The 25,943-nt window shown below is 42.6% G+C and overlaps 2 protein-coding genes and 1 pseudogene across 2 annotated transcripts in view; 2 read left to right on the top strand and 1 right to left on the bottom strand.

The window, feature by feature from the left end:
- Positions 1-474, bottom strand: part of LOC124556226 (leucine-rich repeat extensin-like protein 3) — a 32,230-nt gene extending 31,756 nt beyond the window's left edge. Inside the window, exon 1 of the mRNA XM_047130216.1 lies at positions 387-474. Within this exon, the coding sequence (XP_046986172.1) occupies positions 387-474 (88 nt within the window). The remainder of the gene's footprint in view (positions 1-386) is intronic.
- The window catches only part of LOC124555515 (FMRFamide receptor), a 721,972-nt gene that overhangs the window by 391,281 nt on the left and 304,748 nt on the right, over positions 1-25,943 (top strand). The gene's annotated exons all lie outside the window — the stretch shown is intronic.
- LOC124556942 lies at positions 5,797-5,914 on the top strand (annotated as a pseudogene).

Raw genomic sequence — 25,943 nt, 5'->3', positions numbered from 1 at the left:
CCTTGAAGAGCTGTTGCTTTGTGTATGTATATTTACTATCAGTTTGTTCAATAAAAAGAAAAGTTGGTAGAGCACTTGCCCGCGAAAGGCAAAGGTCCCGAGTTCGAGTCTCGGTCTGGTACACAGTTTTAATCTGCCGGGAAGTTTCATATTAGCGCACACTCCGCTGCAGAGTGAAAATCTCATTCTGGGTCTGGAGTTTTCTTATATTCAATTTTTCGATACTTTCCCAAAATTTCTATTTCATTTTCGGTCACAGGCGCTTATTTAATATCACTTTGGATGACATCAACTTTAACTTCATATTTCATATAATCGTCTTGGATTTCAGTGGTTCACATATGTTCACCTGAGTCTATATTCTCATGATTATTAAGAATATTTACTTGTTTCGAGTTTTTCATCAGCCAGGATCATTTCATCCACACTATTAAGGATTTCATTCTCCTCCATATCCCTGTTGATACCGACCATGTTTCTATTTTTTGCACCAATTTCTATAACATCGGCAGGTCGCATGCTTTGCGTGGTGCCTTCCTTTCTCTTACCAACCTGTTCCTCTGTAATTGCTGCTCGTGCATCTTGTGCAGCGTTAACTACTTCCACCTCCTTTTCATTTTCAGACAACGTCCTCTTTCTGACGTTTCCACTTTCGTTTCTCTCTTTTATTAAATCTCTGGTCTTATAACCCTTTTCAAAGTTGTCCCTCTCATATTGCTTTATACTGTAGAACAAATCGTCACGCCCTTATCCGATCCCTGGAGACTCCCTGATGCGCAAATTGTCTGTCTTTTCACTTTTACTTAATAACATGTCCAATTCTCTTTTCATTTTGGTGATATTCCCTACGGGAACAGGTCCACTGAATTCCCTCGCAACGCCATCTCTTCCTACTGTCGTTACTACAGCCGCACGTTGGGCAGCTGATAGCTCCGCCAAGTTCAATGTACGCGGTGGCTTAGTTTGCATGCTACAGCGTGCCGCATGTTCTCCCGTATGTAACTCATACATGCCATCATCTGTGGTTCTGTGCACACCGCCTTGTGACACAGCTCAGCCTTTTGCTCATGCCTAACATTCACTTTGCTTCAGCCGGTATGATTTCTTTAGTTCGGGCCCTTTATATTTGTCTGCGTGAATCTGGCCCGTAAAACACGTGGGCCTTAGTTTTCCGAATCATTTCGGTTTTGAAAATTTCGCGACGCAAATCGTCTATCGCGAAATGACGTGTTATCGCGACCCTTGCCTCTACCTCTCTGTATCATATTTACTCGGTAATATTCACTTTCATTTTGCTCATGATGCTCAGGATTTTCCCTACTCCGGATGTTATTGTTTTGGCGATAATCACGGTTTCCTCTCCAGTGGTCCTCGTCTACCACTCTTTCCAAAAAACGACGAGAAGCTTTTTGCCTACTTCCCACATAACGTTTTGAATCCTCCAGGAACTTTATCCATGATTCCCACACTATTTCGGATTCTGTTCGTCTATTTCTCAAGTGTGTCAATTTTCGAAACCACATTTCGCAGAATTCTTTCACGAAGCTCTTTCTTCTGTTGTCATATAATCTGGCCATGATAAATTCCCGCCATAGGCAGTACTGTTTTTGTTCTGACCAGTATTCCTCTATAAATTTTTATTTTAAATTCTTGGTTCAAATGGCTCTGAGCACTATGGGATTTAACATCTGTGGTCATCAGTCCCCTAGAACTTAGAACTACTTAAACCTAACTAACCTAAGGACATCACACACACCCATGCCCGAGGCAGGATTCGACCTGCGACCGTAGCAGTCCCGCGGTTCCGGACTGAGCACCTAGAACCGCTAGACCACCGCGGCCGGCTTTAAATTCTTCAAATGACATTTCTTCCCTGTGGAGATTTAGTTCCCATCTTTTTGTATCACCTGCCAAAGCGATAATAACTTCATTGATCTTTTCCTGGTCCGTTACATAATCAAGAAAATTCCTTTCACAGTTTTTCAAAAAATCTAATGTGTGCCATCCATTATGTCTTTTTGCCCGATCGAATCGTTCTTCGTCCTCCATCAGTTTGCTACAAATTATCCTACCAGTGGCATAATTCGGTTTTTCTCTTATTTTCCGTTCAAGGTCACTCGCTTTACCTTGACTTTTTGAAGTGGTCTGCTCACACTTCTATTCGCATGATGCCACTTGTTTACTTAGTTCCCTTTCTGTGTCGTTCACCGCTTGTCTCAACTGAGAAATTTCGGTGTTACATTTGCTCATTAATTCGGTTTTGAGGTCGAAAACACTTTCATCAACTTTTGTTATCACCAAAGGTTTTACAGTATCTTGAATTTTCGTTATTTCTGCATCGAATCTATCGTTGATGTTGTTAATCTGTCCCTGCATAGTAGCGACATTATTTTTGATAGTATGTATCTCAGTTTTTAATTCCTTGATTGCACTGTTTATAACGCCTATTTTTAAGTCTACTTTTTCGATCTGTTTACTGTTTTCACTACCTTGTGGTTTAATTTGATGACCTTGTGCTGTAATTTTTACAGACAACATTTTTATCAATTCGGTCATATTCATTGGTTTTCCGCTATTTGTTCTAAGGTGTCATCATATTCAGGTTCTATTTCTCGTATTTCCCATTAGGTACTTTTTCGTCTACCTCATTCTGACCTACTGTAGTCCTTGTATCAATTTTAATTTTGTTAACACTTTATATTCTATTTTTTAAGGCCTATAAAGTAATCTATTAATTATTTCACCTGACCTGTTGCAAGTTCGCGGCGCTGGATATTCAGTACTTGTCTTACACTTGTTTTACGACCAATATTTACGTTCTGAACTATATTCTAGTGAATCCTCGGACATGGGGATTGCATCCTTCTACCATCCTTCACACCTACAAATCCCTCATCCGTCCTATCCTCTGTTATGCCAGCGTCGCCTGGATCTCCGCCCCCACCCGCTTTTACAAAGCCCTCCAAATCCTTGAACGCCATGTGCTCCGCCTTGCCTTCCATGTCCGCCATCCTTCCCCCACACGGCTCCTGTATGAACTGATCCCATTCCCCCACCTCCTCCTGTTCCTCCAACATCTCCGCATCCTTTACATTGTTCGCAGGCTTGATCCCCCCCCCACCCTCTGGTTTCCTCCTTCCTCTCCACCCCCCCGCCCGTTGCTGCGCCTCTATCGCTGTATCCCTCCCTCTCTCCACCTCCACACCCTCAATCTCCTTCATCAGGGCAATTTCCAACGCCTCCCCCTCCCAGATGACGAACTTCGCCGTGACATCTACCCTTCCTTCCAACTAAAACCTGGTCTTGTTTCCCCCCCCCCTCCCCAGGGCCCCCTTTCCCTCTGTCCTCCTTCTCCCAGAGCGGATTTTCCTCCGTCCCCCCCCCCCCTCCCCTGAGACCCTGCACCCCATACTTGCCTCTCTCCTTCCCACATCCCTCCCTACCTGGCCCTCTTCCGCGCGCCCCCCGCTCCCCTCCCCCATCTCTTCCCCTCCCTCCCTTCTTGAGGTCTCCCTCATCTCCTAGCACCTGGCAGATCCTCTGTATTGATCATCATCAGTGTGCCACATCAGTGTTGTGTTTAGTGCTGTTTCTCGTGTGCGTCAAGATGTGTGATTTTAATTGTGTACTGCCTTGAGGTTCGCCGTCAGTGTTACGTTATGTGCTATGCCATCCGTCGCTACCTTTATGCTCCTGTCATACTGTGCCTTGTGTTCTTTTCATCGTCGCAGTGTGTGGCTGTTTGTGTGTGGTACTTTTAAACAGTTTTTTTTATCTCCATTTTACAGTCACCCCGTTTTTTGTCTATTGCCTTCCATGATGTTCCCCCTTTTTTATATCTATGTTCACCTTATTCTCTCCTTTGCTGTTTTTAAATGTCTTCTCTTGTTTTGTTCTATGTCTTTCGGCTGAAGAGCAGCGCATATGCTGCTGCCAGCCTGACCCGATGGGGAATTGAAATACAATAAAGAAAAAAAAAATTCTAGTGAATCCTCTTTGTGCCGATATTTTAGTGCAGTGTTTACAGTGAGTGTTCAGTGTTGTGTATCTTTTCCGAAGTGTTGCGAACGGCCATCATACTGTCGCTGGGTGTGATTTTATATCTCTTGCGAACAGAAACCATACTCTCGCCATGTTTTTTAATTGTCTGTCTACTATGTTACCTGTCTGCATCCTGTGTATTTTATTCGCTTTGCCAACCCTTTGCTTTATGTTTTAACTTTCCCAATTAATCAGCCATTTTACAATTTAAGTCCCCGTTTTATCGCCTGCTTTTATTGTTTCTTAACTTCTCCTTACATTTTAAAAATTCTGTAGGCTGCAGAGCAGCGTAATAAGCTGCTGCCAGCCCGCCCCCTTTGGGGGGAATCGAAATACAGTACAGGGAAAAAAAAAAAAAAAAAAAAAAAAAAAAAAAAAAAAAAAAAAAAAAAGTAGACCGAGCGAGGTGGCGCAGTGGTTAGACACTGGACTCGCATTCGGGAGGACGACGGTTCAATCCCGCGTCCGGCCATCGTGATTTAGGTTTTCCGTGATTTCCCTAAATCGCTCCAGGCAAATGCCGGGATGGTTCCTTTGAAAGGGCATGGCCGACTTCCTTCCCCATCCTTCCCTAATCTGATGAGACCGATGACCTCGCTGTCTGGTCTCCTTCCCCAAACAACCCAACCCAACCCAACCCAAAAAAAAGTAGTGATTAAAACTGACGAATGTCCTGCCACCTAGCCCCACGTATAAAACTAGTTTGTTATACGTCACTCTTCCGTAACTACCGAACGTTAAGTCCTGTCATAGGAAAAGTCACGTGTAACACTAACCTGCCGTGACACAATCTAATGTTACGCTCTGAGAAAATTTGGGAAATTTTGACCGCGTGTTTGCCTAATGAATGAAGGTATCGGACTGTAATTTTGAGCCGGCTCGTGTGGCCGAGCGGTTCTTGGCGCTACAGTCTGGAACCGCGCGACCGCTACGGTCGCAGGTTCGAATCCTGCCTCGGGCTTGGATGTGTGTGATGTCCTTAGGTTAGTTAGGTTTAAGTAGTTCTAAGTTCTAGGGGACTGATGACCTCAGACGTTAAGTCCCATAGTGCTCAGAGCCATTTTTTTGTAATTTTGAATATAGTGCAATTAGTAGAAAAACTAAACAGGCTTTAAATTTGGGGTTAATGAAGGTAGTAAAATTCATATGCGAATGGAAAATCGAACAGTCGTCAGCCCAATTACGCACATTCTTTTTAAAATATATGTTTAAGAGAATTAAATATCAGTTATTGAAGTTACTTCCATTAATATTTTCCTTTGAATAGTACACAGGATACAAACAAACACGGGGCAATTTGAGCTCTGTGTAGCAGCAGTCACCATTACTGCATGTATTAGTAATGATAGAAATGAAAATTTGTACCAAGCTCACACCAGTAGGAGCTACATTCAAGATTGTTACTTGGATCACTACTGAAATGTTACAGCAAGAAGTGCAGGACTAAAATTGGCCAGGAGGGGTCCTGACTTAACTGACATATAAATACCACAAATAAAAATAAATAATACCACAATTACACTCTTTATGCTCCCATTTACAGAAATGTATCAGATTTCCTTAGTAGCAATAATATTCCAATTACTTTTCTAATATGAGAAGAATATGGTGGGGACCCATAAACTTATATTGCATCACTAGTCAAACTCTATGATTATTTCAGTAGCAAAATTCAGTTCAACTAAATGTAATTTTTAGCTTCACTATGAATAGTTTATATTTTTAATTTTTAAATCAAATTATTCAAGACTGTAGGGCAACGGCCTTGCCGCAGTGGATACACCGGTTCCCGTCAGATCACCGAAGTTAAGCGCTGTCGGGCGTGGCCGGCACTTGGATGAGTGACCATTCGGGCCGTCATGCGCTATTGCCATTTTTCTGGGTGCACTCAGCCTCGTGATGCCAACTGAGGAGCTACTCGACCGAATAGTAGCGGCTCCGGTCAAAGAAAACCATCATTACGACCGGGAGAGCGGTGTGCTGACCACACGCCCCTCCTAACCGCATCCTCATCTAGGGACGACACGGCGGTCGGATGGTCCCGATGGGCCACTTGTGGCCTGATGACGGTGCGCATTCAACACTGAGCTCAATTAAATTCAAAAATTCGTTAATGATAGTAATCAAAGCTAAATTAAGTTTCAAATGAGTATAACTTATTTGCCTTTTTTCATCACCTGTGAAGCAAGTATTTTAGACAGTCATATTTACACAGTCTGGCACTGGATTTTTGCAAAACGACTTTTTGCAATAAGTTGAGAGTATTTTCGTAAAAAACTTTTAATAGTCCTTGCACATCTCATAAACATAAATAATCAATAATAGTGCGTTTGAAACAGGATACTCGGTTTTATAAACACTAAGGAGGGGAGCCTGCATAGTTTCATGGTCAGGATAAAAGTTATGGCTCTAAACATAAATTTATAGCGCTTGGATTATTATTAAAATCACTCTCACAAATTAACTGGTCCATGCTCTGATACATATCTGTATGCATGAAGTTGGTGGAGCAGTGGCGAAGGTGTGGTGGCAGGCGATGTGGTGGCTAACTGTATTCACGGCTTTTTATGTTTGAATGCTCTATACAGTTTCTTCTTGGCGACAGATTTTTAATGTGTTAGAGCCATTCCTAATTGCCGAGAGTACCATGCAACAACCAAATCGACATCCGAGGTAAAATTCCTTGCAAAGCGGCTTCCAATTGCCTCTCTTGGCACAGTCGATGTGTATCGCGCAATGGCTAGCCACTGACTGCGTACCGTTCACACCAAGGAGACGCCCAGTTCGACCGCCAAAATCACCTTTTACATCTCGCCAAGCCACTTCCGTTGCGGAGCGATTTCCCTTCATCTTTTGCATTTTACAATACAAGTGCCCTAATCATGAACCAGCTTCCAATATACAATGTTTTTCTTCTAAATATACACATACTATAAAATTTCATTATTTTAAACATCATTTAGCTTTTTCCGTATATACTTTACTACTTTACAAAACTTTAAATTTCATGACGCAAATCAATGACCTTAATCAACAAAGAATACGTACTTCGTAATTACAGATACAGTTACATAATATAAACCTACTTCTAATCAATATATGTGTTACACCAAGATTGGCGATCTCTTACAGAAGCTCGAAATTTAGCGCGGACTTCAATGCGAGATCCTTATAACAGTTTCCACAACGAAACTTTGTCTCGAAACCTACCAGAAAATCCAAAGAGATTTTGGTCCAATGTGAAGTATGTTAGCGGCAAGTAACAATCGATGCCTTCTCTGCGCGATTGCAATGGAGTTACTATCGAAGACAGTGCTGCTAAAGCAGAGTTACTAAGCACAGCCTTCCGAAATGGCTTCACAAAAGAAGGGGAAGTAAATATTCCAGAATTCGAATCAAGAACAGACGCCAACATGAGTAACGTAGAGGTAAATATCCTCGGAGTATTGAAGCAACTTAAATCACTTAATAAAAGCAAGTCTTCTGGTCCAGACTGTATACCAATTAGGTTCCTTTCAGAGTATGCTGATGCATTATCTCCATCCTTTATAATCATATACAACGGTTCGCTCGACGAAAGATCCGTAGCCAAAGACTGGACAAATGCACAGGTCACACCAATATTCAAGAAAGGTAGCAAGAATAATCCACGTAACTATAGGCCCATATCGTTCACGCCGATATGCAGTGTGATTCTGGAACAGATATTGTGTTCGGACACTATGAATTACCTCGAAGAAAACGGTCTATTGACGCACAGTCAACACGGATACAGAAAACATCCTTCTTGTGGAACACAACGAGCTATTTTGCCGCACGAAGTTTTGAGTGCTACTGACAAGGGTTTCAGATCGATTCGGTATATCTGGATTTCCCGAAAGCTTTTGACACTGTACCACACAAGCTGCTTGTCGTGAAATTGCTTATTTATGGAATATCGTCCCAGTTATGTGACTGGATTTGTGAATTCCTGTCAGAGGGGTCGCAGTTCGTAGTAACTGACGGAAAGTCATCGAGTAAAACTGATTTCTGATTTTCCCCAAGGTAGTGTTACAGGCCTTCTGGTGTTCCTTATTTATGTAAACGATTTGGGAGACAATCTGAGCAGCCGTCATAGGTTGTTTTTAGATGTCACTGTCGTTTATCGACTAAAAATGTCATCAGAAGATCAAAACCAACTGCAAAACGATTTAGGAATGATATCTGAATGTTGCGAAAAGTGGTAATTGACCCTAAATAACGAAAAGAGTGAGGTCATCCACATTGGTCCTAAAAGGAGTTTGTTAAATTTCAGTTACACGATAAATCAGTCTAATCTAAAGGCTGCAAATTCAACTTAATACCTAGGAATTAAAATTACTGACATCTTAAAGTGGAAGGAAGACATTGAAAATATTGTGGGGAAGACCAACCAAAGACTGCGTTTTATTGACAGGACACTTAGAAAATATAACAGATCTACTAGAGAGACTGCCTACACTATGTTTGTAGTGTAGGCTCTTTTAGAATACTGCTGCGCGTTGTGGGATCCTTTCCAGATAGAACTGACGGGGTACATCGAAAAAGTTCAAATAAGGGCAGCACGTTTTGCATTATCACGAAATATGGGAGAGAGAGTCGCTGAAATGATACGAGATCTGGCCTGGACATTATTAAAAGAAAGGTGTTTTTCGTTGCGACGGAATCGTCTCACGAAATTCCAATCACCAACTTTCTCCTCCGAATGTAAAAATATTATGCTGACGCAGACCTACATAGGGAGAAACTATCACCACGATAAAATAAGGGAAATAAAAGCTCGTACGGAAAAGTATTGGTGTTCGTTCTTTCCGCCCGCTGTACGAGATTGGAATAATAGGGAATTGTGAAGGTGGTTCGATGAACCCTCTGCCAGGCCCTTAAATGTGATTTGCAGAGTATCCATGCAGATGTAGATGTAGAAACAAATTTATTTACTTGTTGAGCACCATTATACGAGATTGTTGCTTTCGTTCCAGCGATTCCAACGCTAATCATAATTCTACTGTGCAGATATAGGTTATAGATATCTTCCGACAAATAAAAAGAAAACTACATACCAAAGATACATATTGCCTGATAAAAAAAGCAACGCACGCAGAAAGTAAGGAGCAAATCAAATGAAACTTCATGGGTTGAAAGGATATGTGATGGTATTGCTTTGATTACAAAATAGTCAAATTTTCAAAGAATTAGGCTGTGTGGCACAACGATACTATCGCATGAAAGGTGATACATGAAGAGGCAGGATGTCGTTACGTACTGTAGTGCTGTTAGACATCTCTCAGTCTCTACCGGCAGTGACCTGAAGTCAAACCAAACGACTCTTCACTCCACGCCACCGTGATTAATATCGTTACGTCTGTGCAAAACATTCGAAGGATGAAACCTCTCCTCAGGCCACCGCTGTACTCGCCGACGATGCACATCCGAGGTAGCCCAGAGCTGTGTTTCATTGCAGAGCGCAGTGCGATGCCATTCTTAAGCAACCGACACTGCTCAGTCACAGCATCACTCCCAAGGCAGCAGTCTGTGTTGTGATGCTGAAGACAGCACGCGCGTGTGACGGGAAATCCCTTGTCCAGCTGCTGCGTCTTCGACCAATTCTTTCATGGAGTTCTTTCATATTTTCAGATGCCAGGCGCGCATGTGAAGCTGTTACGATGTACTTGTATATCGATCCCTCCTTATGTTGGTCAGACGTGGTCGACGGAAACCTTAACGCCCAAGTATGCCTGCCCTCACGTTTCCATACAGTCCAATTTCGCACCACTATCACCTCACAAGCCCTGCATATCTGCATGGTTCGACCAGCCAGCCAAATGGAGACCAACTATGAGCTCTCTTTGAAACGCAGTCAGGTACCGATAACACCATGTCGCACGAGTACACGACATCTCCATATCCTTCAATGTGATCATTCGACATCTGATGCTGTCCACACTCCTTATATTGTTGATGTACAGGTCTAATGTCTATTCTGTGCAATGGAGTGCCGAGCGGTTCTAGGCGCTACAGTCTGGAACCGCGCGACCGTTACGGTCGCAGGTTCGAATCCTGCCACGGGCATGGATGTGTGTGATGTCCTTAGGTTAGTAAGGTTTAAGTAGTTCTAAATTCTATGGGACTGATGACCTCAGATGTAAAGTCCCATAGTGCTCAGAGCCATTTGAACCATTTATGATCTTCTCAAGAAATTTCAATCACCAGTTTTCTCCTCCGATTGCGAAAACTTTCTGTTGACACCCACCTACATAGAGATAAATAATCATCTCGATAAAATAAGAGAAATCAGGGCCCACACAGAAAATTTTAAGTGCTCGTTTTTTCCCGCGTGGCGCTCGAGAGTGGAACGGCAAAAAGACAGCTTGATGGTTGAACCCTCTGCCAAACACATTATTGTGAACAGCAGAGTAATAACGTAGATGTAGATGTCAACAATGTATAGAAGGGCAAATGAAGCAGCGCTATCAGGCCCGAGAGACCACGCTATAGTTGATGGACTACTGTTTCATCCTCACTCATCCTTCATCGGATGGCGTGTGGAGGAGCATGGAATGTCCAGTAGCAATAGCAACGTGTGCGTTGACGAATATCCATACACACTCTTGTGCTGATATACAAACACACTTTTCTGTAAATGTCTGGACCGGTTTTGTCGACGATTTTGTGCCTGGACCTTACTAGCCTGCTGATACAATTAACGAATTCGTCTACAGTTTGTTCCTTCAATATGCCATGCCACAGTTTCTAGAAGATATTCGTCAGGCTATGTGGTTTCAGCATGAAGAGGCGCCGACACGCGTTGCTCTTGATGTTAGGAACCACAACGAAGTATAATTAGGACGGCAGAGGTCTAGTCTATGTGGTCCTTTTTGATAGCGAGCTCGGTCGCGAGATATGATACAAACGGACTACTTCTTCCGGCGGTATGCGAAGAGCCTACCTAGTTTACGAGTATCCATTCGATACTCACTCTGACCTGGCTGCTAGGGCACAAAACCCCTGGAATTCTTTGGTATGTAAGACAGTCCATGGTACGTCTCTGTACACTCTGCCGTGATCATGGTGTTGGACATTTTGAACAGTACCCGTAAGACAACAGTTCTGCAGTTGTTACGTGCTGTACTATACACAGTGTGATAGAAATATACGTGTTTTATCTGAGGTTTGTTACATTACTCTTTGTTTTATGCTGTACGTTTTTGTAGATGCATATACAGGCTTCTTCATTGTTGTAGAGGTACTTTGACGGAAACAAGGGTGGTTGCGATAACAAACCGGATATTTCATAATAACGTTATTACTGCGTACCGATCCGCCGGTGGTCATGGATCCCTCGGACCAAAATTCACAAAATATATCCCAGGACAACCCCTGAAAGTCGAACTACTACGACAAGCTCTTGGGCTCTCCTTCTACTTGCGCTAGAACCTCGAGGACCGGAAAAAATTCTGTTACCTTATACATTAAAAGTTAAGTTCACCTTGTAAAACAGTTTATGAAAGTGTCGCTCAAAGAACAGAGAATTTTTCAAATATCTCTACTACATTTTTACACATCAGAAGCGAAATTTAAAGAATGTTGTCGAACCTGACAAGCGAAAGATGATTTTTGATGGAACTTCGAATAAGAAATGACTGTGAATGGGAAGGAAGCATAGATACTATTCAAGTAGCATCTTACCAACTTTTTAGGCAGTAAAAAAGATTCACATTACATTTCTGTCGCAGGCAATAATCTGGAAAATTTCAAGACGTTAGGCTGTTGAACATCAAGAGTCATCTTTCTTTTCCTTGTGTCATTGTCCCGCATCTGCGCGGGGTCTGCAACCTTACTGTTGGATGTGGCGTGATTAATTTAAAGGGTGACCTCATGCCCTTCCTGTCGCCACTCCCCGTTGCCCCCCCCACCCCCACCCCGCCCCCATCCCTGTCCGGGACAGAATATGTGTAACGCGACTGTCTATGTATAGTGGTGTTATCCACGTAAAGTGCGACCGTTTTTCTAAATGTTTACGAAACGTGTAACTGAGGCGGGTCTTAGTGCCCAACCCGATATTAATGTAGTCGGATGTGGGAAACCGCCTAAAAACCACATCCAAGCTGACTGGTGCACTGCGCGGATTCGATCGGGGTCCGGTGCCCCTGCCCGCATCCTAGAAGCTGCGTCCTAACACGGGCGGCTATATGGGTGGGTCAATGAACATCAAGAGTCACCTTTCGAAAAGTCTCCTCGATTATTTCCATGAATTTTCGAGTGATGTCGGTGCAGAACAGGTTGTATGCTCTTATCAAGACATCAATGTAATGGGAATACCGTATCAAGCTCGTTTGAATACCAGTACGACGGGAAACTACAGTAGCTAACTTCAGCGATATGTACGACACGCAATTCTGGGATTAAAAGCTATGTTACAAGTCTTAAGGAAAAGAGAGAAAGGAAATATGAGCTAATGGATACACAATTACCATGTAAGATTACATGTCTTTTGCTAGTTTTCTAATTTATAAGCAAAGCTACAACGTGGCAAAATGGTGTGTGATGGAAAAAACAGAAGTTACATGCGGATTAAGCATCAGAAAATCATGTAATTAAGCTATTACCTAATAAAAGAAATAAAAGTATGGTTTAGTTTACTTGTGTAATTATTAAGAAATTGCCAAATGTGATGCTAGCCATTTCGTAAATCAAAATGAAAAATCGTACTTACGATGGACGGAAGTGTCAACAGCAAAGAAATTTTCTTGGAGATTAAAAACTGTATACCGGAATGGGAGTGGATCACGGACGTTTGGATTTCCAGGGGTTTCTCCTCTCAACTTAGCCACAGAGCACACCTCAAATTATCTTCCTATAGGTGTGATCCTTATGAAACTATAGAATCTAGCCTGCAAAAGCCTGCTGGATTAGCATTCATAATAAAATGCAGAATGGTTAAGTCGCAGCCTTGAGATTATTTGCAGAATGAACCCTTCATCTTGCATCAGGATTTCCTATGAAGGAACCTTCTGTCATTAAAATATCAGGATGTATGGAACTCGTACCTTTAATCAGCCTTTTAGAATATGTGTCTTCATAAATAGTTCGTTTTTAGGCGTATAATGACATATTAACTAATCAGTGCCCAATGTTTAATTTGATGTGAATTAAGTATTGCACACTAGTACACTCTTAAGTCTTAATAATCCTTGGTAAAAGCTATTCCGGTACGACAGGGATTCTATGAAAATTCATTAAAGGTACTGTCAGCATTTACTGCCACACTTAGACCTCGCAAGCCACCTCAAGATGTATGGATGAGACAGCTCTGTAACGCTCTCACGCCGATTAAACGATTCCTCGACGGACTGCACCGCTCTTCATTGGATGTCTTCCCTTATATTAATCAAACTGATTACGGTCCCAGAACGATGAACAATACTCAAGAATCGTTGAAACTAGTGTTTTCTATGCCATTTTTTTCGTGGATAATTTACTTTTCTTTAATATTCTTCTATTGCCTCTCAGCCTGACATCTTTTTCCTACAAAAAGTTTTATATGGCCATTCTACTTCAGGGCGCTACCGACTGTCACTCCGAGGTATGTTACAGTTGTTATTGGTTCCAGTGTTTTATCGCCCCTAGCGAACACCTGTTTAATGTATAATATGTTATATTTTTTACGTTCATGGTCAAATTCCGTTCTTTATAGAACTTATCAACCCCGTTATTTGCGCGAATTTCATGACCTTTTCGTAGACTTCTAATGCCACGTACCTCCAAAAACCTAGCAACAAACTGTCGTATCCCATATACGCAGAATCAGTGATTAATTTCGTTCCAAGCACGGACAAACATGATTTAAGCAAGTGGTCATAATGTTTTGGCTCATCAAAGTAAATCTTCGATAGGGTGCCTCTTGAAACACAATACAAAAAATGGTTCAAATGGCTCTGAGCACTATGGGACTTAACATCTTAGGTCATCAGTCCCCTAGAACTTAGAACTACTGAAACCTAACTAACCTAAGGACATCACACACATCCATGCCCGAGGCAGGATTCGAACCTGCGACCGTAGCAGTCCCGCGGTTCCGGACTGCAGCGCCAGAACCGCACGGCCACCGCGGCCGGCAAACACAATACACATCCTGTCTCTTGATTACGGAAGCATACATCATACGAGCACCAACAATTTGCCCGTTCCATTTCACTTAGCTGCAACGTAATGCACCCGAAACTACACAGAACACTGTTCTGACCACTTACAACGTACTGAAGACACTGCACGGGTGCCATTCGTGGTTAAATACAACGCAACCTGCAGCCTTGGGTAGCATCTCCATTTATGTCCAGGCATGTATTCCTCTTGATGTTTCCATGTTTTCTGTCCAACCCATATATTTAAAGGGTGATGCAGCGTAGACAGGCCACCCCAAATACATTCAGAATGAATAAATACTGCATATCGAGGAGCGATTTAAATGTATTTGTGTTATCAAGGTAAAGGAGACGACGGGTTGAAGTTTTATGACCTTTATTTGTAGACGCTGTAGTCCACGTAGTTGCTGACACTCCTGGCAGGGCAAAGCTACGGGTTTTCCGCCTCTTACTGGGACGTGAATGCGTTACTTCCGGTTGTGCAAATGCCTGTTAGGTAGGTGTTGCATAGAAGGCAGCACCTGGTCGCATTGAGGTGTTTGGTTCACCCAGCGTCAATTTGTAATCAAGAGGCGATAATCTTGTGTTCAGTGGACAGGAAATGGAGCGCTATTGTTGGGAGGAAAGGAGAGACATGTACTGTGCTTACGGGGCGGCGGATGGAAATGCTCACGCAGCCAACGTCTGTTCGTTCAGCCGTTTCCGAATCGTTGAGTGCACATTTACTGCCATCCATAGGACCCCACTAAACACAGTTTCACTTGAAGTTACCACTGGCACGTTCTCGTAATGTCACATGTATATTTAAGGCCTACTTCGTAAGCCGGGGTATTCATTTTGTGTTACAGATGCGAAACCCTGACAGACGTGGTCTTCAACGCACATTGCGTACACCAGGGCTTGAGTAGGACACTTTAGCACTGCTGGAAAACACAACATTAACAGGCTGGCGGCATGTTGCCCGGGAAATGGGTGTAGGTCATTCCGCAATTTGGCGTGTGTGGCATGGAGATGATTTGCATCCCCAACCGCCTTCGGAGCGTTCACGCCCTTAACCCAGACGATTTTCCACGTCGAATATAATTCTGTCAGTGGTTTTTGCTAGTGTTTTCCACTCAGTTGGACTTTCTGAACCATGTACTTTTTACGGGTGAGGCATCATTTACACGAGAGGATACAAGGTATGTTCAACAGCCACAATTAGCACATGTGGGCACAGAAATATCCGCACGTCGCCTATGTTCGTGATCACCAAGATAGCTTCGATGTCAACATCTGGGACAGTTTGGTAGGCGATAATCTGGTCGGTCAATACATGTTCGCACAGCGACTGAACGCAAACAGATACTGTTTATGAGAAACTCTGCCAGAGTTGTTAGAACATGTTCCACTCAACGTGCGACAACGAATGGAGTACCAAAATAATAGTGCACCTGCGCACTTCGCACATGCAACGCGAATGCATCTGGATGAAACATTTGGTGAGAACGTGGTAGGGCACGGTGGGCCTGCCGCATGGCCTGCACATTCACCCGGTTTGATTTCCACTGATTCTTTCTACTGGGGCCAACTGTTGACTATGTATCACCCATTGCTACTGATGAAGAGCTGATAGCGCGCATTATGGCAGCCTACGATGCAATTTCCACTTTTCCAGTAGTGTGTGAAAGAGTGCGACAATCACTCGAGCGTCGTTCTACGACGTGAGTTCTGGCAGGAGGGCGTAATTTCAAGCACATTTGGGAACTGTTTTCAAATAAAGGTTGTGAAACTTCACCCCGACTTTTCATTTACCTTGCTGCCACAAATACGTTGAAAATGTTGCCCTGCAGACCTGCTCGGATGGTATGTTGTGTGCCCACCCTCTTGGCGAGTAGCGACACTATTCAAGGACGCCCAGCGCTGGACGATAAGGGATGCCGACATGGGGTGCTATTTGAAATATGCTTGTTATGACCTAGTACTCTATATGTACTCTAATAAACCTACGGGCAGACATAGGCTACATGTACGTCCGAAGATTTATTAGAGTATTGTTTCAAAATTTGAACTAAATCGCTCAACAAATTTCCGAGATTTTTGCTAAAAAATCTGCCATATAGCTTGTGCCCGCCCAACCGCGTATCGGAGTATCGTACCTGAAAGTGAAGTCAATCGCTGAAGAGTTCTTCGAGAGGTTTGGCTACAACGTCACACTATGACTTGTCTTTATATACAGGGTTATTACAAATGATTGAAGCGATTTCACAGCTCTACAATAACTTTATTATTTGAGATATTTTCACAATGCTTTGCACACACATACAAAAACTCAAAAAGTTTTTTTAGGCACTCACAAATGTTCGATATGTGCCCCTTTAATGATTCGGCAGACATCAAGCCGATAATCAAGTTCCTCCCACACTCGGTGCAGCATGTCCCCATCAATGAGTTCGAAAGCATCGTTGATGCGAGCTCGCAGTTCTGGCACGTTTCTTGGTAGAGGCGGTTTAAACACTGAATCTTTCACATAACCCCACAGAAAGAAATCGCATGGGGTTAAGTCGGAAGAGCGTGGAGGCCAGGACATGAATTGCTGATCATGATCTCCACCACGACCGATCCATCGGTTTTCCATCGAGTGTCAGGGCTTGTAGCAATTGTAAACGGTAAGGCTTCTGCTTTAGCCTTTTCCGTAAGATTTTCCAAACCGTCGGCTGTGGTACGTTTAGCTCCCTGCTTACTTTATTCGTCGACTTCCGCGGACTACGCGTGAAACTTGCCCGCAAGCGTTCAACCGTTTCTTCGCTCACTGCAGGCCGACCCGTTGATTTCCACTTACAGAGGCATCCAGAAGCTTTAAACTGCGCATACCATCGCCGAATGGAGTTATCAGTTGGTGGATCTTTGTTGAACTTCGTCCTGAAGTGTCGTTGCACTGTTATGACTGACTGATGTGAGTGCATTTCAAGCACAATATACGCTTTCCCGGCTCCTGTCGCCATTTTGTCTCACTGCGCTCTCGAGCGCTCTGGCGGCAGAAACCTGAAGTGCCACTTCAGCCGAACAAAACTTTATGAGTTTTTCTACGTATCTGTAGTGTGTCGTGACCATATGTCAATGAATGGAGTTACAGTGAATTTATGAAATCGTTTCAATCATTTGTAATAGCCCTGTAGTAGTACAGATAACTGTTGTTAAAACCGAGCGCTCCTAGAGTTAACTTAAGAATCAAGTCACCACAATCCTGCTTTCATGAGGTGCTTTGTTTCTGAAGATATAACATACTCTGATGCCATAGCGTTACTCCTTATTTCCTTATTTTTGTTTTTTAGAATAGATTATTGAGCAGCTCCAATCATTTGGAATTTTATGTTATTGTGCCACACAATATACCGGTAAAGAAATAACTGTATCACCCATAAACGTCTCCACAAAAAAAATTATCAGTCACATATTTGACGTCATCGTTGGTCTTTCCAAAACGTTACTTATTTTTATTAGAGTTGTACACCCTGTAAGGATCGTAAAATGTAGAAACATACCGATATCTCTTTTGTGTAAGCAATCCGCCGACACTTTGCTGAAAAAAAAAACGAGGCTTAATTAGCCAAAATATTTGTGGGGTAATAGTTGCAAACAGATTTAAACATGGCTATGCCGCGATTGAGTTCAGTTTCTCGCGAATAGGACATATGTGTAACCACTGGCATGCCTCACTTGCTATTATGTGTACGTATCGTTGAAATACGAAACACAGTAAATAAAATTTCGTTTCTTGCTGCGTTGTTTTGGAAATCAGCTTTACGTAAACACAATTAGTTTATTTTTATTAGCCAGCTTTTGTGGCCGAACGGTTCTAGGCATTTCAGTCTGGAACTGTGCGACTGCTACGGTCGCAGGTTCGAATTCTGCCTCGGGCATGGATGTGTGTGATGTCCCTAGGTTAGTTAGGTTTAAGTAGTTCTAAGTTCTAGGGGCCTGATGACCTCAGATCTTAAGTCCCATAGTGCTCAGAGCCATTTGAACCATTTTATTTGTATATTTACCCAGACATGTTTCGACACCTATGTGTCATCCTCTGTCGGTCAAATTTTTATATCTGTAAAGTAATAGCAAACATTTATAATAATTTAACTGCTGCTGGCCTAAGAAGTACAATACTTGCATCACAGTACAGAAGAATCTAAGACCTAAGAACACCTCTGTAGACAAATTCTCCAAAGCTGGAGTATATCAGTTAACCTGCAGTTCATGCCAGTCGGTCTACGTCGGCCAAACATGCAGAAATTTCAAAACGAGGTACTCCGAACACGTCAGAGCCCTAAGAATTGATAGTACACACTCCACTTTTGCAGACCATGTAATAGAAGAAAACCACCACTCAAAAAACATGGAGACTGATCTTAAGATCCTCAGAGAAAGCAACAGTCTCTATCAAAAACTTACAATAGAAGAGAACTACCACATAAAAAAGCAATAATACAGGGAAAGAGCGTCCTGAACGAAAATACAACACTGTGCAACAAAACACTGTTTGGAACGCTCAACAACACAATACAAAAACGTAACAGGAAAAAAAGCTACTGTTTTCTTGGCTCCCTCCCCACCCCTCTTTCCATCTCTCTCTCTCTCTCTCTCTCTCTCTCTCTCTCTCTCCCTCAAACACACTCACACACACACACACACACACACACACACACACACACACACTCACACATTCAAAATCAGCGCCATAACAATCACAAGGCCGACGATGAGCAAGTGAGCAACGACAATAACATGACACCTCTCACTGAGTGTGTTGTCGAAACTGTCTGTTCAGATCACATTCCGCCATATTTTGTGTAAGTGCATGTGAGCGGAAATTTTCTGAGAAACTGAATGAAAACAATGCACTAAATAGTAACTGATTGAGACAACAGCAAGGGACACGAAACAGGACGGAAAATGTAAGTACAGAAACGTACATAATCTCTACCCTCGAAACAGCTCTCCACAAATAGGGAATTATTATCTTCATTGATAGTTTGCAGATGACATACTGTCAAAAAACAAAAATACAAAAAACGACGAAAACGAGCATTAAAGTCGATGTATAATAATACAGTTCAGTTAGCGATGTAATTTTAAGGTGAGTGTCTAAACAAAACGAAACAAATTGCAAATATAGTACTTCTTAGGCCTACAGCAGTTAAATTATTACAAATGTGATACTGTACTTTACAGATATAAAAATTTGATCCACAGAAGATGACACATTGGTGTCGAAACATGTCTGGGTAGATATAAAAAGAAACTAATTGTGTTTGCATATGGTTAATTTCCAAAGCAACCCAGTTTTTAAACCGCAAACACGGAAGAACGAAAAGAGAAGCTTCAAAACTTTCGAACTTACTGCCATGGAACTGCTTGATAATGAAGAAATTCGCCCTTTTCCGCAATTATTTCAGGGATCGGAATGCCTACACGAATATTCCACTCAGTGATATTTTACTTCTATTGTTGAAGTTAATTGTTTTAAGTTAGTGTGGAGACAGGGGGATAGCACAAGTCACTGATTGTTCGAAGAAAGTTGAATCCTTTATTTATTTCCCAATAATTTGCTATACAAGACTCGTGCTTACGTCAGGCGGTCAGTGGGTGGACTGCGTCGAACCCACGGTTCACACTGCAGCGATGTGTGGATGAGACGAAGCCATCAGTCGGTACTATCAGCTCGGCTGGACGGCGTGGCGATCTTGCGAGGTGCCAGGCTAGCAGTCACGGGTGGCCGTACTGCACTGAATCAGCTGTTGGCTAGGCTGCAGGTGAGGCGAGTTGGCGGATTGCCTTGCCGTATGGCTTACGTCCAGTGGACCGTTGGCTGTGAGGTCCTCAGTACGCCTCGCGGACCATTTGTACTGTGGCTGTACTCCCTGGCAGGCAGTTGTGTCACGATGACCGTTGAGCGTTAGCGAACTTACGGTCGAGGACCACACTACGGCTGACGCTGACACGATGACGTGCTGATGAGTTGCCCTAGCCGGGCAAGGTGGCCAGTATTGATACGCGCCAGAGCGGGCTTGCACTTGAGCGGACGCGCCAGGGGCCAAGTACACGACTTGCCCCAACACCAGCGAAGAGACTCGGACTGTGGTAGAACCTTTGGACATCTGCCAATCGGTCGTGCTTGGTGTACTGAGATAGGCGAAGTGGCGAAACGCTGCTCCAGATTGTTACGATGAGCAGACCGTTTACGACTTCTTTGGCTCGCCACACGATAGCAGGAAAACCTGCTTCATACTTCAACCTAAATGCAGGACTATTCGTGTGAGGTATTTTAATCATAAACCTCTTTGGTGGTACATAGTAATTGTTTCCTGTCAATGACATTATTGATAGCTTCATATTAAGGCAGTTACAAGAAAACAAAGTTTCCTGTGAGATTGAGGTTAACTGCCTCCCTGATTACTATGGGTCTAGACGTCGAGAATAGTATTCCTTGCCAAAAACAAGACAGTGCAATGAGTGGACAATTTAATTCTACTGTTTTTTAAATAATGTTAACGCTGTGCTAATATACCGGCTGGTTATAATAAAAGTGCAGCTACCCACTTGTGTGTGCTGTAATTATCGTATGGTAGCGAAACTTCGTAGATTTTCTAAAGCGTTAATGCGGAACCGACTTGTGGTGGAAAAAAATATTTCTAAGTCTGAATAGCAGGTGCGAATCTGGCACTGTGACTGCAACAAAGACATATAGAAATGTTTGCATACATAATGGATTAGGAACAGGACATGGGCAGAAAAGGTCAAACAAGTGAGAAACGCGTAATGCTGAATTTTGTTAACTACCACTTTCACAGTTTCTGTAATATGAGCACCGGGGACATCGGTGAGATGCTGTGCAGCACCTGATTTGCACCTGGTGGCCAAAATTGGAACTATTTTCTCCAGCGTAAATAGGTTCCGCATAAACGCATTATCAAATCTACGAAATTTTGCTGCCATACGATATTAGCAGCCCATACCGGACCTTCGTGAGTAGCTGCAATTTAATGATAACTACCTGGTACATTCAGAAGTCAGAGATTCATTATCAGTGCATCCACATGTTGTTTACATAGATTTTTGAAGGTCATGTTTGAAAATTGTGCAAATAACATGTGCAAGTTTCTTCACTGTGTTGTCATATGGGGCAGTAATTAGTTCAAATGTTCAAATGTGTGTGAAATCATATGGGACTTAACTGCTAAGGTCATCAGTCCCTACGCTTATACACTACTTAACCTAAATTATCCTAAGGACAAACACACACACCCATGCCTGAGGGAGGACTCGAACCTCCGACGGGACCAGCCGCACAGTTCATGACTGCAGCGCAGTAATTAGTAAAATTCGGAAACACGCGTCTCTAGTGTGTTGACATCGGGATGAAGGTCTTTACACAAGAACTGAAGTCTTGATGATGAAGTTGTAGACTGTCAATGTAAAAACGCTGTTGAAAAGGTAGTAGACCGATTTTATTATCATGTTAACCAACAATTTCGACTCCTACATCTGACTGAATGTCTTATAAACAGCGCGCTGTTTCCAAGAGATAACACGAAAACCCTTTAGCTTCCCATGGTCGGGGTTCACACTAATGTAGAATTTTTTAAGGGACATCATATTCGCCGTTGACTGTTGAAATTATGTATTTCACAATTTAAATTTTGGTCTTCCGGTCATTTTCAAGTGCTACTGCAACAGATTTTGCTTCACCACATGTCAGACTTTAAAATCCTCCGACATGTATACACGTCATCGTCAAAAAAAAAAAAAAAAGCCTTCTCGCTGTAGACGTACAGTAACAGCACGAGTGTGAAGCTCTGTACATCGTTAAATGACGTAAATTACGTGAAATGTTACCACTGGTTACATCTATCATAAACCGCTAAAAATCAATGTTCTAACACACTGTTTAAGTGTGGACTACGCGAAGGATGTTAACATTGCTAACATTTCACTTAATTTATATCATTTCACGGTATACAGAGCTTCGCACTCACCTGATGTTACTATATTTCTACAGTGAAAATGCTTGTTTTTGACAATGACACGTATGCATTTCGGAGGATTTTGAAGTCTGACATGTGATGAAGAGGCAAAATGTTTTGCAGTATCACCTGAAAATGACCCAAAGACCGAAACTGTAATTGTGAAATAAATAATTTCTACAGTCAATGGCAGGTATGATGTCCTCTTTTCTTTTAGAAAAAAAGTTAGCATTGAGTATATAACCGAATATGGTTTTGGATTACGGTTGGCAAACTATATTTTACTACGCGTTCTTCACTGACGCTAAGTGAACAGCTGGAAGAACTTGCCAGAATGTAGCAAGTCTAGGCAGAGGTTTTTCAGGGGTCTGCATTTTTCGGGAGGCCGAAAGCCGCCCCGTGCTGTCGAGGGAGGTCGTCGCACTGCGTGGGGTGCGGCCTGTGGGCGCTCTTTATACTTCATGTGAAACAGACCGCAGCGACAGCAGCCAAGACTTATTGTGCTGCCGTATAATTCTTCCGAGGCAGAGGACGGCTACGAGCTCTTGAGGCGCCTACTTTCCCCGTCGCAAGCACCAGAGGCCACGTCCCCTATCCACCTGCCTCTTAAGCTAACAAAGGCCCTAATGAAATATCGCGACTTGGAGACTAAGTTCCAAAAAATTCTCTACTTGATTCGGTACAGTGTAGCGATCGAATTTTGTCAAATAGATACTGCTTTGAAATATAGTGTCAACGTATTAATTAATCTGTACGATTGTAAGTTATTGCTACCTGTATGTACAAGTAATTTCTAAACACCTACTTTTATTTTAGACACAATAAGGTAATACGATAACAATTATTACTAGTTTCGGAAATACATTGGCCATCTGTAGGTTATACAATAAGAAAAGGCGAAAGTGCACTCTAAAATATTACACCTATAAAAAATTTTGCAAGTTCTATTTGCACGGTCAAAATACGCGTGGTTTATATCTATACGACGCAGGCGGAATTCTGAAAGCAAATCGCTCACGGTATGAGAGATGAAACTAAATCTAACGGGAACCTCTCTTTCTGCTAGATGGGCATGTCCTCTGTAGTGAAAGTAAAACCTGGCAGATCTTTAGCGCAGAAAACACGGAAATTTACAACGAGTAACAGGGAAATAGAATTGCTTCAGAACTTTCTTTACACCACTAAGCTTGAGTTTATGTCTTACATTATAAACAGATTTTTAAGCCTTCCGTTAGTCTATTCTATCGAAACTACTAATCTATGCCTAAAGGTTCTTGCCAAAATAGCGCTAAAAGAAAAAAAAGACAACTAAAGAAAAGAAAATGAAACAAAAGAAATCAAAAACATACGAGGGTGAGTCAATAAATAAATCGCAGACTGAGATAGACACATCAGAGCCCAGTTACCAGCCTGAAATTTATTTTTCGTTCAATACACTCCCCTTGTAAACTTAAACACTTATCCCATCGTTGGACAATGCGTTAAAAGTCTGCAGCATTGAATTCTTGTGACAGCGTTCGCATCAAACGTGTGACCTCTCGGGATGTAATAAGTTTATTTGGTTCCTTAAATTGCTGCAGTAATTCCCCTGGACGGTGAAAGTAGTTCAATCATTGGATAATCGATGTGGCTAGGATGCTCCTTGTTTGTGTCTTATTTGTCCTTTGTTGCATTCCTTTATCCGACTAAGCAAAATTTTTATGAAATGCAATTCCAACCATATCCGGTACGATTTTCGCTATGGGTGTGCTCTGCAGGCAATCCATCTGCTCACACAAATCGCATTGTTCTATTAGGCACACATGCATAACACTCCTGCCATCCCGGTCTGACTGCAAATCTTTAACAGTTGGCCGTGAAATATTGGGTATTGGCTACGTTTACCCAACATGCGCTGCCACGTTCTAGATACGTATAAAATTTAAAACGATATGCTGTATTCTGGCTTTGAGACTTACTTATTGACTCACCCTGGTTATTGTACGAATGTTATAACTTCACCATTAGGAATAAGCGCACTAAGATGTTTGTTGTGCACAGAAGAATAGCTTAATTTTACGCTTTAGGGCGGGAAATATGTGTATATATCTTTCATACTATCGACTCATATAAAATTCCTACGTTGTCTTTGAAGAGGGAGGTGTGTCTCCTCCCGCCTCATTTGAAACTTCTCTTCATTTTTGTCGTCATTATTTGGTAAAAGCTGACCTGTGTAGGATCTGGTCCACTAAAGGCGGTTTCTAACTACCGAGAGATATTGCCATCAACTGTGACCATTCGTCCTGACAAAGTATTTTCTTAACAACTAATTGTCTGAAGAAATCATCTTGAATTTTTTTCTGGAGTTTATTCTGTTGAACAGATAGTTTTCAGCGTTCAAAGCATCTCCCGAAATTTGTTAATCATTGAACTTCTTAGTCAATCAACGCCTTAGCTATAGAATACTGTACTTTCTTTTGACTCACGAACACTGTAATTACTTCAGAATCCTTATCTGCTTATAACAACACAACACACTCGACCAAATATGCCAGACTGACCAAAATTGTTCTATCGTATCACGGGAAAATAATCCCTACAGTGAAAGATTTCCCGATTGCCACCCTAATCTGGGAATTGATAGAAATTCTCCTCGTCCATCTTCGACTACCGACAAACAGCGTACTTCATTGTGTGTGTATCCTAGGATACAATCCTAAAAATGACAGGCAATCTCCTCGTCCATCTTCGGCTGCCAACAAACAGACTATTCCATTGTGTGTGCATACTGGGATACCATCCTAAAAATGACAAGTAATTTAGGAATCCAGGAACGGAGGGGTGTCAAGGTTTGCCTATATGCCGATGGCTATGACTCTGCCACAGGTTGTCTCAGTACAGGTACGTTTTTAAAGTGCTCAACAGAGGTGCAAGGGTGGCACTGAGGCTGGTACTAAAGTGGTGGACGTTAGAGGAACAATTTGCCATTTTATTCACTTATGTATCAATGTCGCGATCACGCCACAGGAGAGCCAAAAACGGAGGGCTGGAAAGCATAAGCACCTTTTGCTGCCTCAGGTTACATTCAGATTTCTTTAAATGTTTTTAAATGGTCCCTAGAGGTTCCATATTGTACACCAGAGCATTAACTGCGGTCGCACTGCACTCCAGAGGGGTGCTATCACGTTCAGTGGAGATGTTGGCCCACAATATCCATAGAGAAGGATGGAATCGACTGGAAGGTGTCAGTAGCGTCAGAGGTCGTCAATAACGTCGTCCTGTTGCTACGAACTGTCATTTTCGACCGCTGAATAGGCAGGAATCAACGCCCCAAGAAAAGTGTTGGGTCCATTGACGTTCTCTATGTCATCCCCTGAGGCCTTCCCGCGTAGATTCTGACTGGCAGTGCGTCCGAAATAATTTCCTCGACCACCAATAATATTTAGTTGGTACGTAAGTTCTTGGTGTTTACCGTAAGAGAGAAAATCTCATTCTTGAAACATCGCCCAGGCTGTGGCTAAGCCATGTCTGCGCAATATCCTTTCTTCCCGGAGTGCTAGTTCTGCAAGGTATGCAGGAGAGGTTCTGTGAAGTTTGGAAGGTGGGAGACAAGGTATTGGCGGAACTAAAGCTGTGAGGACGCGTCGTGAGTCGTGCTTGGGTAGCTCAGATGGTAGAGCACTTGCCGCGAAAGGTAAGGGTTCGAGTTCGAGTCTCGGTCCGGCACCCAGTTTTAATCTGCCAGGAAGTTTCTCATCAGCAG

This window comes from Schistocerca americana, chromosome X (genome assembly GCF_021461395.2).
Source record: "Schistocerca americana isolate TAMUIC-IGC-003095 chromosome X, iqSchAmer2.1, whole genome shotgun sequence".
NCBI lineage: Eukaryota > Metazoa > Arthropoda > Insecta > Orthoptera > Acrididae > Schistocerca > Schistocerca americana.
This window is presented reverse-complemented; position numbering and strand designations above follow the sequence as displayed.